At 40.9% G+C, this 13297-nt stretch overlaps 1 protein-coding gene across 19 annotated transcripts in view; it reads right to left on the bottom strand.

Moving 5' to 3' along the window:
- Positions 1-11009, bottom strand: part of LOC146556037 (uncharacterized) — a 120387-nt gene extending 109378 nt beyond the window's left edge. For all 19 annotated transcript variants that reach the window (XM_085250442.1, XM_085250443.1, XM_085250444.1 and 16 more), the window contains exons 1-2: positions 10881-11009; positions 10402-10425 (exon numbers count right to left, since the gene is read on the bottom strand). In XM_085250442.1, coding sequence (XP_085106568.1) covers positions 10402-10425; positions 10881-10906 — 50 coding nt within the window. In that variant the 5' untranslated portion in view covers positions 10907-11009. The remainder of the gene's footprint in view (positions 1-10401; positions 10426-10880) is intronic.
- Between the last annotated feature and the right edge of the window lie 2288 nt (positions 11010-13297).

Raw genomic sequence — 13297 nt, 5'->3', positions numbered from 1 at the left:
TCCCGCTGAGGAAAAGTGTTGTGTGTGTGAGTGTGAAAGCGCGCTCTGGGTGAGAGAGTGTGTGTGAAGCTGCGAGGCGCGCTCTGGGTGCTGTCTTGTGGGTAAAGCGCGCACTGAGTGAGAGTGTGAGTGAGGCGCGCTCTGAGTGTGTTTTTTATGTGGAGTGTGAAGCGTGAACACAGTGACAGTGACGGTTAATGTGTTTGATTAGGAGGACATTAGAGCAAATACACATTTTAGGATCAAAGGTTGATGCCTAGTGTACCTGTGGAACATTTGCCTATGGAGTAGCGACCCTCCTGTCCGTGGACGCGTGGCCAGGACCGGCGTTGTCCGGGTGCCGAGGTGGTGACTTGGGGAGGTGAGGGCCCCCGCATAGCCACGGAAATAACACTGGAACGGCCGTGTAATCACGGGTTCACATTTATTTCCGGACTAGAACAAGACACATTTTGCGAACAAACGTTGAGTCTAGATTAGTAAAGAAATATAAAAAGGTTGAATTCCTCGTTTCAGTGGTTGAAATTGTTGTGTGCCTGTCCCCTGACGAGTGTGAAATTAAAATAAAGAGGGAATTTGGAGCCACATAGAGATAGACGGGCATAATTGGGTGGATTACTCTGTGGTGTAATAAAAATAAAAAGGAGAGATAGTAAGAGGTGTGCAGTGGAGAATTATGGAGGAGTACAGAGAGGAATGTGTTGGGAGACTGGCGTACAGTTTACGCTGTCAAGGTAGGCGTGTTGCCTGCTTATCTGTTTAACAGTGATGAAAATGAAATTAAATAAATCTCTTAGTGTGTTAATACAGGAAGCTGCGGACCTGGACCAACTGCCCCCACAAGCACAGCGGCCGAAGCAAAATTATAGGTAATGGGAACCACACCCAGCACGAATCAGCAGCTGTGAAAAAGACAGCAGCGAGGAGAGAATTAGAGGAGAAATTAAGAGAAGTTTTAACACATAAAATTGGGGCCAACGGACTTGTGGAGGTTGGGAAGGCGTCCGGAGCATCACAACAAAAAGGTGAAACAAAAACACACACAAGCAGAGAAATCTGAGAGAAAGGCTCCTTTTAAGGTAACGCCTAGTTTGAGAAAAGATAAAATTAACCTGCTTTTATACAAATGCACATACACGCAATGAAGAAACAGCTTACACTCATGAACACGTGAAGATTTTCCAGCAAGGTTAAAGAAAAATTAACATACTTAAATGATGAAGTCTATACATTACTGACAAAGAAACCCTCTGGGTTGCAGGACAACAATTTAACTAAAAAAAAAAAAGGAACACTGGTCTAACCAACCAGGCAAGACACAACAAATTTAGTGGTTAAAAGATTCAAATTGTGACATGTTTTCTGTTGATTGATTAATAAAAGTGGTTACTGAATGAAAGAAAGTTCCTTTTTTGGGCTTTTAAACATGATCTTAAGAATTTTAACATATACCGGTGTTGTCCTGTCAACTTGGTGGGTTAGGAGTTGATTATATCGGGAGACAAAAAACAAAAAAAGGGGGAGAGAAGGCTGACACAGGGCCTGGCCCCATTGTCTCCCCTCTGAATAACACAGCCAACACAACAACATTTTCCTGTTCGTTTGTTTTTGTTTTTTGTTTGTTTTTGTTTTGTTTTGTTTTTGTTTTTTCTATACATATTTAATTACAGGCTGCTTTGCCGGCCCTGAAAGCCGAGGCTGACTGGACTCCTGCTCTCCCCCATACGTGACACTGACCAAATGCTGCAACAGCTGGACCCACAACAACGACCTGAGAATGTCAACAGACCTGCAGGAATGTGATCTCATGCAGCCGAGACGGAGAGCACTAAACCTAAGGCCCGTTTCACTACACGGGGGAAAAATTCCCAGACTGCGTCAGCTGACAGAGCTGTGACGAGACGCCCGCCAAGCCCGAATGAAAAGTAAGGCCGAGCGAAAGAATGCTGACCTTGATAACTTTGCATTCACACTGTGCAGGACAGTGATGGACCAACACGGATGATCGGGTGGCGAAAAAGGGCGTGACCGAGACAGGAGGAGTAACTGAGGTCAGAAGGCACCTCAGAATGGACAAAAACACAGAAGAAGATGCAGGTTTCACCTGCGGTGAACATCGACACTGGAGAAAGGACTGCCCCAATTGGGGTCAGAACCAGGACGGACTGAATTTTGAGCAGCAGCAGCAGCAGCAATGGTCGCAAACAAACTGAAAAAGGAGGGGGGCAGGACCCCAGGGCACGCTTCAGGCCGTGGTTTACCCAGAACACCAGAACAGGAAAGTGATGAACACAAACACCCACACAAACACACACACACACACACACACACACACACACACACACACACACACACACACGGGAATGTTGATTCACTGAGAAGTGATGCACACATACACATGCACACGCTTGTGCAATGAAGAGCGATCCACACGCACACACACATACACGCTGATGCAATGAAGAATGCTTTGCTTATGCTGATATGCAAAATGCTGCACACAAACATCCCAATGCATAATTTTTATGAGGAGCCATTGATTTCCATTGATTACCATTGATTACTTAGAATGTGTTATATGTCACCTAGAAGGCATTTATGTAGAGTTAATAAGGTCTAAAAAAGTTTGGTTATGAAAACAATGTCTGTGCGTGATGTCTGTTTATGGCTCAAGGCCTTGACTGAATTCTTTGCTGTGCTTCACACAGCCCTGATGAGGAACAGTGGCACAGAGTGAAAATGATGAATTAATAGTGTAAGGTTAGGTTGGAGTACGGCATTTTCTGTGATTGAGTTTTAATTCAAGGAGGAACAAAAGGTGTTACGGCACCTGAGGTTCTCATTCCCACACAATATTGTCCCGGCAGGAAGCAAAATGTTCCTGTGAATTTCTGGTTGATTGTTTGGTTTTGTTTAGCGCTAGCTTGATTTTATCAGTGAGCTTTGGCTTGTGTTCTTTCTCGTAAGCGAGAGAGGGATAGTTTTATGCTTGGACATGTCTGCAACGGGCCCTAGTTTGTGTTATTTTAGTAGTATTTTGTTGGTTATGTCTGTTTTCGTTTTTGTTACAGTGCACTGGAGAAAAAAACATCTGAGAGGTGTGATCCACCGGTGGTGATATGGTGATATGGTGATATGTTGATATTTTGTGAGTTCATGATTTAACAATCAGCTCTTTAAACCAGGCCTGAAAGATTGAAATTTAAAGCGCTATGAAATATTCTTACAAAAACAGTTGCAAAGTGTGCTTCTCCATGATTGTAATTGGCTTGGGAGAAATTCACTTATAGGGAACACTGAGAAGTTCTGAGTCTAAAAGGATTGCACCGAGTCAATCCGGCCCAAAAAAAAACAACAAGGAATTGTTTTCCTTTAAAATGATGACGTCATCTTGCTGGTGATGGAGGCTCGAATAGGTTGCGCGGGAGACTCCATTATCAGCAACATCTGGTATGAATGTGTAGGGAGGTATGCATGTGAATGGACTGTGATGGACTGACAACTAAAAGTTTTGACTGACTTGATACTGAGACAATGACTGCACCCACTGTAGGATTAGTAAATGCCAATAAACAAGTCACCCAGCCGACAAGAGAAGGGTGGATGCTTCGCTTTGTTTTGTTTTGTTTTTTCAGGAGCAGGAGGATAAGAGAGACTGGAGGAGGAGACTCTAGCTTCACATAAGTATGAACTGCAGACTTAACACTGTGGTTGCTGATTTTGAGTTACTGATGTTTGCATCAAGAAAACTGTGCTATATTAACTGTGTTTTGATTAAGGTATCATGTTATATTATTGGGAATGCCAAATGCTACAGTGGAGAAGACTTTTGATATCACTCATGACTGGAATATGTTACTATTAACCACAGCAGGCCACTGTAAAAAAGTCAATTAAATTTTATAGAGGAAAATCGCCAAAATTGAACAATACCTATGAATGACTGGCCACATTCAGAATAGAGATATGCAATAATAAACATTGGTCCACGTGATTTAGGTTCTCACTTGAAATAGTAAGTTATTAAATGTAGAATATAATCGACAGGGACATTTGATAGGATGTGGTACTGAAAAAGAACAAGAGCAAAGTAAATAAAGAAAATATTGTGTTTAGTTTGGATAAATTCAAATTAAAATGTACCATTACACTCAGAGGATCAATATGGAATAAAACATATGCAAAATTTGTAGGAAGTACATGACTGATAACTGTTCTGTCCTGAGCGTTTGTTTCCAGAGCACCCACTTGACCACACCAACAGTTTCTCGCCACCGAGGAGGGGTACTTGCAAAAAGAATAAAATAAAAATCTGAGTTTAACAAAACAGTTTGAATGTAAATATCAAGCTTACCTTTCTTTTTCCATGAAATGTGCTAGTGGGCACGCCAGCCATTTTGAAAAGGTGGGCAAAACAATTGGCAAGGCCACACCCCCACACATGTGATATAATTTTAAAGGTACTGTTGCCCTCTCTAAGAAACATCAGGAATTAGAGGAGTGGCAAGTAGAGTATGCGAGCTACAAGCAAAAACTAAAATGTGTACTACAGTGTGCAAAAATGAAATACTGGGTCATCAGGGGGTCATGAGGGACATTTATAAAACTAAAAGTCCCACTAACCTTAAAGTGCACTTGAAAAGCTCACACAAGAAGGTTAACCTAGCTTACCTACAAGACCTCATCAGGGGGAGCACACTCCCCCTCCTTGAAGAGCTCACCCACTCAACCCGCATCCCCAGAAAACAGCTAACCCCAGATAAGGCAGCGTGATGGATCCCGAGACAACAGGACTGGGACATCTAAATAAAGGTGTGAAACAATCGCCTTCAAAAGGTTATCAATTCACTTGAACCAAAATTAGGACCACACGGTGCGGCAAGAGTTAATAGTTATTAGTCTCAACACCCAAGGATAACCAGAAGACCATGACTGATATGATGGAACTGGGATTTTGTTACACTTAATTTTTGCAAAACACAAATAAAACTAAATTGAAACTAAGGATTTTCAGAAAATAAAAACTACACTAAACTAGCAAAGAATTGGTAAAAACTAATTAAAACTGATATAAAATTGAAAATCTGAAGTCGAAGCTAAATAAAAATAAAAACTGATGAAAATTGCAAAACTATTACAACCCTGGTGCAGAGATTGGCAAATCTGACCAGGAAACGTTATAAAATGGATTGTCAGGATAGTCAGCGTTAAAGCCACTTTTGACAGTCCATACTAGGATGGCATTGGACATCTTCGGGGCAGAAAAGGGTTGGTGTGACCAAGGTGTGGTTTGGCTTGTTGTATGTACATTTCAAAATGTTACAGCTCTGGATGGACCAGTTACCAGGGCATGGAAGGATGACAGACTTTATTACATGAGGAGAAGGGACATTTTTGGGATCGAAGATCCTCAGGGATGACAAGGCTGGAGCGACGGTACTCGAGAGAAGAATTTCTGATACTTTCTGAGATATGAGGTCACCAACCTTCTCTTTTAATTGTCTAGCTCCAATGAATTGACACATGGGAGTGTGTCAAAAAGGGGGAGTTGAGTTTGAACATCAAACAATGGTGATATGAAAATTTCTATGAGTTTATTTTTGTGTTTAATAAATTAGCTATGGTAAAACTTAAGCTTATAATGTGTTAGACTTAGAAAGGGTTCACTAATTTTTGATTTCTTTTAACACACATAGATTATGATTAGAATTAGAATAAGTCCTGAACATAATATTTTAAACCAAATTTGAATCATTAGAAGAACAATGTATAACAATATTAGATTATCAAGGCTAGGGAGAGAGGTGTTTTGGTTTTCTGTCTCTTGCAGAGAAAGGAACAGACACCAGACGGGGACCCGGAGATGTGAGGACCCTTCACAGCAGGGACAGATGTAGGGACTGCCGAGACAGCAACTGGGGTCAAGTGTCATGACGTTTGGGCTCCTGGAGAAGATGGATCCCACAAACACAGCAATAACCATGAAGGGGTTGGCGAAAACCAGGAACACCAGACCAACGAGGTTCGAGAGGCTCTTGGCAAAAAGGGGGACACGCCGGTGAACCCAAAACACACAGATCCTTGTTTGAAATCGGGGCAGAATAATCCCCAGAACTGTGCAATGACTAAAGGGTGGTCTAACCCCGGAGGTCGAAGAAAGAAGCTGAGAATCACCCAACTGGAAGACACTGGTAGCTGCAGCAATAAAAATAAAGGTTAAAAGCTCCTTAAACAGAGGTTCTAGTCTAAGTACATTTGAAAGCTATTAGGTGGCATCAAAGGGGGTGGAAAACTGGAGCACCAAAATAAAGCTGTGGGAAAATGGGGAGTGATGGGAGTGTCATCTGTAACTGCTGTTATGGTTGTAAAGCTAACTTTGCTTGCATCTGAACTGCGTGAACACAGAGGTCATCCCACATATGGTCCACCCGTTAAAGGGGGACAGAGGGCCTCAGGATCAAGAAAACCTGGACCTTGCAACGCTGAAGTGCATGTTATTAGTGATCTCTTTAATGAGAGATCAAAAGAGGGTATTGTGATATTATTCTGTTATTATATGTTACCTTATAGATGTAATCAAAATAGTTGAATTATGATATTGTTGTAGATCATATTATACCCTTTAAAATAGAGTGTGTGATCTGTATGTAGTTTAGTTCTCATTATACTTTTGAGTTAACAGAACATATTCACATATTAGTTCATTAGATAAAGGTGCATCCTTGATCTGCTGGGAATGTGTTACACTGTTTTCTTGACATGCTTAATTGTTGAATCATGAAGAGAAGGTTGTAAGCAGGAGACTCTGTGTCTAAAGACAGGGGAGATAGATAGACCACATTCCACACCCCCACCTTACAGAAAGCAGAGAAACAACTGCCGAGGTCATAACTTAGGCGCTGTAACAGAGAAAAAATGTGATGTTTTGGCTTTTACGACTAGCTGGGGGCCACTAGAGACTATAAAAAGCTGAGCAACCCGTCACCATTTTGAGACATGTGCCTGACCCTCTGGTAGCATCTCTCCCGTCCGGACGTTGTAATGCTCTGACTGTTGAATTGTATGGAAATAAATGATTGTTGATTGAGCATTTATACACCGAGTATTGTCCCTCCTTCAGCCCAAAGATTCAAAGAACTGCGTGTTTTCAACACTAGCAAAGGGACCCAAAGCAGCACGAAGTTGGACACAAGAGATATTACTGTAGAAGACCACAATCTCAGTTTTCTTATCATTTAAGACAAGGGAATTACTCAGGAACCATTCTTTGACCTCACTCATGCATTCTCGAAAGTAATAAAGAGACACAGCAAGGTCACAAGTAAATCAAAATAGTTCTGTATGTCATTGGCGTAACAGTGAAAGCCAATATTGTAGTTTTCAAAGATTGCGCAAAAAGCTAGCGAATACAATGAGAAAAGAATATGGTAAATGGCCTGCATTTGTATAGCGCTTTTCTAGTCCATAGGACCCCAAAGCGCTTCACACTACATTCAGTCATTCACCCATTCACACACAGGCGATAGCAAGCTACATTGTAGCCACAGCTGCCCTGGGGCGCACTGACAGAGGCGAGGCTGCCGGACACAGGCGCCACCGGGCCCTCTGACCACCACCAGTAGGCAAACATGGGGTTAGTATCTTGCCCAAGGATATTTGGCATGCAGCCAGGGTGCAGCCTGGGATCGAACCACCGACCTTCTGATTAGTGGCTGACCTGCTCTGCCACCTGAGCTACAGCCACCTATAGGGCCTAAAATTGATCCTTGAGGCACACCGCAACAGGCCGATGCAGAGGAAGAGGGACGCAGCCTGAGAGTCGGGCGAAATTCATTAAAGATAGGATACTAGGTCCAATTACATCAAAACAGTCCTTAACAATGCAAGATGGAAGAATGTCAAGCACAGTATTGGTGTTATTCAGTTCATCAACTAGCTGCTTAAGAGTCAAAAGTGACACAGGCTCAAACTGATGGAAAGTTGATATGCACTCAGAAGTGGGGAAAGGATATGGAAAAAGGAAAAGGGAAGACTACATTTTAATAGGGGCAACAGTATCAAGGATAGAAAAACATAATGAAAGCAAGGTATTTGTCACGTTCCGGGGCAGCGGCCGTGTGAAGAGTGGAAGGAGGACTCAAAACGCAGCACTTATTCGGATGTGAGGGTGATTTATTGATGATACCAACATAAAGTGGAGATGGCAAAACAGAACTAAAGATGAACTAAACTGGGTGAAACTACACAAAGGAGTGGCAAACCTGAACATGAAGGGAGAACAGCAGGGAGAGCACGCAGGGGATTACACCAGGTATGAACACAGACGACGCGACGAGGAACAGAGGCAAACACACACTATAAATACACAGAGAGACACTGGGAAATCACACACAGGTGGGAGACACAGCTGGACCTGATTAACCTGACGAGACAGGGGAACACTAACACCAGGGACCAATAGAGAAAGCACAAACCCAAAACCCAGTATCTAAAATCCCAAAACACAAACCATCCCAAAACAGCCCAAGAATAATAACAATAAAGAACACAAACACAAAGTCACTGAGTCATGGCCGCAGGACCATGACAGTATTAGCACAGTCATCAACCGAGAGAAATTAACAACAGTTGGGAATGATAGATACAAAATCCGAGAATGACATAGAAACATTTTACATCACTTCAGAATTGATTACACGTAGTGGACGAAGAGCAGCCACAGGGTGCAGTTCAATAGTACATAAGCCAGTATCAAATATAACTTGGAAATGTTTAGAAATCCCAGCGTCACTTCTATCCTTGATACAAATGTCCAGGCCATATGAAAAGACCAAGTCCATAGTATGTCCTTTAACATGGGTTGGGTCATTAACCCACTGAACCAGGTTAAAAGAGTAAGTAGATGCAAGGACATCTTTAGCAAATGCGTATATTAAAATGACCAATAATGAAAACACAACCATATTTAAAAAGAATGGAACCTAGAGGGTCAGCAAAGTCTGTGATAAAATATTTCTTATATTTAGGCAGTCAGTAAACCATCTGTGGTGTGGTCATGGATGCAGTCATCTCCAATAATTCGACTTCAAAACAAGAGTAGGTAGGTGAGGGTAGCTGCCGAACTACATGTGAATTTTTAAAAACCGAGGCTACACCACCACCCCTACCAGTAAGCCTCGGTGAGCGAAAAGCGACACAATCCGAGGGAAGACGTTTGGATGAATCCACGTTTACGTGATGAATAAAACATCAATCACATTAGTAGAGAGGAAATCATTTAAGAGAAAGGTCTTATTGACCAGCAACCTGACATTGAGCAAAGCCATCTGTATCGTAGGGGCTAAATCGCCACGGGTGGTTTGTTGTAGGACACTGAGGTTCCTTCGGCAAATGCCGGATCGGAACAGTGTTATCCAAGCCCGAGCAGGAAAACATGCCACAGGAAGGGCAGGTCAGGCCTGGTCAGCTGAGCAGATCCAACGGTGAGTAAGCAGCTTAACATCAGAGGGCTACTGGGAAGGAGGGAAAAAAGATAAAACATCCAGGCTGGCATGTGGATAGCCTGTGTATCTGGCTTTAAAATAGGCCCTGAGATGAATGCGACAGCCACTCCTTTTACCGCATTTGCTACAATGTTTCTTGTGTAAGTTAAGAAGGGGTAGGTGGAAGAAGCAGGTCGAAGGGTCCATCGCCCAGATGCCACCAAGGATTAGCCAGAGATGAATGGGAGAGTCGAATATTTAAAAGTGTTTGCCTGTCGTACGTAATAACTGCACAGCCACTAGATGAGTATATAACTAAAAGGATAAAAAATACAATCAAAAAATCCATAAAAAAAAAGATAGAGGAGGTAAAAAGCAGCAAGACAGGTACACCCAAGGATGAGGATGGCAAGTCATGTACACCGGCGCCATCTTGGGTTAAACAATTACTTTATTTATTTCTTTATGTATGAATATATGTTTAAATGTGAACTTTTCTGGTTGTCCCCAAACCTTTAGCTAGACCTGATTATTCTTTTCTCTGTTTAGAAAAATGGTCAATTTTTTTAAGAATATTACACAAAAACAACATACATCTCAAAACAATGAGTGTCATCTTCTTATTTTTGACAAAGGCAAAGCTTTTTAAGAATGTCAGGCACATGAACTTGTTTTAGACCAAAGCATGTTCGTACTGTAGTTTCTGAGCACAGAATACTGATTTCTTGAAACATCATTATCATTCAGAGGGAAATTTTTGCCCAGCAAAGAAACAGAAACAAAAATATTTCAGGAATTAACATGTCTGTCAGGACTTTTCTATACATATCAGTTACTTTATGTATTGAACAAACTGTTTACGTAAATTTTCTGTAAGATCCTCAAATCTCTGAAATTGAGTGTATAATCCACTACATACCCTTCTGGCTGTGGTTTCAGGCACCTGCAGTAAAGAAAAGAAAGCATTTAAATGCTTGGAGCTTATATTTTAAACTGGTAAAATATCAGATGATCAAATATACCAATTTCCTTGTTTCTGTTGCAGCTCTTGAAAAATAGAATTACTACAGCTCTGTATCCAAATAAGGTTTAAAAGCCTGCGAACAAGTTTTGCAGTTTAAGCCCAACACTTTATTTAAACTAGTACAGGTACTTTCTGAATCAACTCTTTATTTTGAAATAGTTTTTTAAGGAACATGTTTCAGTAAAGCTAGGCATAAAAACAATGAATGTTGCTTAAGGCTCTTTTTCTGGTAATGAAACAAAGACATATATGAGCTTAATCAATAAAATGACAGGAGATAAAAACAGTCTGAGACTTTGAAAAATATACCTAATGTTACGGTAGGAATAAGCAAAAGTTGATGGAACTGATGAATTTTTATCAGTTTATCTTACCAAAGAAGGCTTAATCTTCTCTTCATTTTGGTTTCACGTCAACTGATGGGTCTCCTGTCTTGTGTTGTCCAAAGTTTAAGTGTTTTCTTGGCAGCAGAACTGCTCTAACACACTCAGCACAGCACAAACACACTGTGACTCCTGTTCATTGCCTTAACCAGAGTTTCTGGATAAAGCAAAACTTGCCGGACCGGTTTTCACAAAAGGTGATTCATATTGTTTCCTGACAGACTTTGACTTTGCTGTCAATGGATATACACTCTTCGTAATTTTAATAGGTGAAAATCCACAAAGTAGGAATAAAGGGAAAGGCAGACCCTTTATTCCTACTGTGTGTGTGTGTGTGTGTGTGTGTGTGTGTGTGTGTGTGTGTGTGTGTGTGTGTGTGTGTGAAGCTGCAACTCATGGGGGGCGAAGAAGAGCGCCAAGAGGTTGGGCCCAACCTGACTGCCAGTAAGTGGGGGCTATTGTCTAAACCATTGCTCTTCTCAAAAGGTTTTTGACCTATCAGATAGAAGCACATTCTTTTTTATAAGTATGTATACCACTAAGTTAGGAGCATCTATCTTCTGGTAGTTGGCTACAGCAAACTGCTCCAGACTGTGGTTTTCTAGCCAGAAAGATATCCACATGAATGAATTCCTTTTTAACTGTTTGACACCATTAAGCATGTTTTTAAAACTTTAAGCACATATTTCTTGAATCCAGCTTCACAGAAAGAGTTACCTCTGTGTGTCTGAGAGCAGGGTTCAGTGGGTAAATTAGCCTTTACATGTGTACCATTTTCTGTTCTCTTTAAACCGTAAAAATGCTTCCCACACCATAAGGTGGTACGATGATATTTATATTATAAGTAATTATATGACAATATAATGAATTATATTCAGTTATAATTGCTTAAAAGTGACTCGTTGCTATAAGAAAAGGAGTTGTATGAAACTTTTTTTTTCATACAGCCATGTTCTGCTCTAAGGATTGTTTAAACAGTATTTCTCTGATGGTGACTTAAACCTCTTTTATAAGGTACCCATGCCAAATAAGAGCTAAAATCATATTGGTTCACAAGGTCTTCATAGGTACAGTTGATGCACATATCTTGTTAGTGTCTATAAGAACAATTAATGTTCTAGATACTCGTGAGCATGATATAATTTCTCTGTATTAGATATTTAGATCATCTAAATAACAATAACAATACACCAACAGGTACACTGTTAATTATACTTAGTGCTGAAAGTCCATTCTTTGGGATACTTCTTAGTTAACCCAATGTGATGTGTGGTAGTAGGAATAGAACCACAGAGAACCAACATTTAAAGCTCAGGAAAATGTGTTCGTTTGGAAATTTTGTATATTTATAATGGCTGAAAGGGCCTCCCGACTTGAAATATTCTATTATAAATGCCAAAGCATCTGCTGAAAACTGCTTTGAAGCTGCAATGAAGGCAACAGATGCTTATAAATTTTAGGTTACCCATCTACTCTGGTGTAAAATAGGAGGGCAGTACACTACTGGTCAAAAGTTCTAGAACACCAAAATCATTTCAAGTTATTTAATGTAATTCAAGTCATTCAAATCCAATGAATACCTTGAAATGGTAAAAATGTAAGTGGCGCCAGAGGTTACCCAAGACTTAGGAGCTATGTTTTGGGTAACCCATATTTGTTTAATATGTGCATTAAAGCACATATCCAGGGTTCCTCACAGTGTTACTGGAGGCCAAAGTAATGCCACCCAGAGTAAGAATCTGGTTAGATAGCATATGTCTAATATTTTCAGGGCCGAGTACAATAACCTCAGTTTGATCTGAATGTATAAGCAGAAAATTAGAGGTACTCCAGGTCCTTATGTCTTTAGAATGCCTTTATTGTCACTATACAGATGTATAATGAGATACAGAGTATCTCCTACTCAGTGCAAAAATGTGGGAGAAAAAGGGGGTTGAGGTGCACAGTTTTTGCAGCACTGTATAGGTCCATCCATCCATCCATCCATCCATCCATCTATCCATTTTCTTACGCTTATCTGGGAGCCAGGTCACGAGGGCAGCAGCCCAAGCAGAGAAGCCCTCAAAATGTTTGATTCAGTGTTTGATTTGCCCTCTGTCAATGGAAAATTGTACTTAGTATTCAGTATAATCTTTTAGTGATATAAGTTTGCATATGGTAGAATACTGCATGTAGTTATTTGTATTAGGAAATATTTAGCCATGTGTGCTTAGAGGCGTATAATTAATTGTGTAGTGACAGGATGTGTGATCTCTAGCAGGCCGCAAAAGGCTTGGTGCGCACTCCAGGAATGCACCCCCACATCCTGGGAGCATGGGAAGAGCTTGTACTTTGTTTTATTGTTTTAACGTAGCTATGTCTGCTTAGTTTAAGTGTTTTAGTTTAAGCTTTACATATAGATGTACTGC

Source organism: Mchenga conophoros, linkage group LG16, assembly GCF_057382185.1.
Source record: "Mchenga conophoros isolate Kocher_MC1m ecotype Shallow Benthic linkage group LG16, M_conophoros_male_GT1.1, whole genome shotgun sequence".
Lineage (NCBI taxonomy): Eukaryota > Metazoa > Chordata > Actinopteri > Cichliformes > Cichlidae > Mchenga > Mchenga conophoros.
The sequence above is the reverse complement of the archived record's forward strand: the minus strand, read 5'-3'. Positions and strand labels throughout refer to the sequence as shown.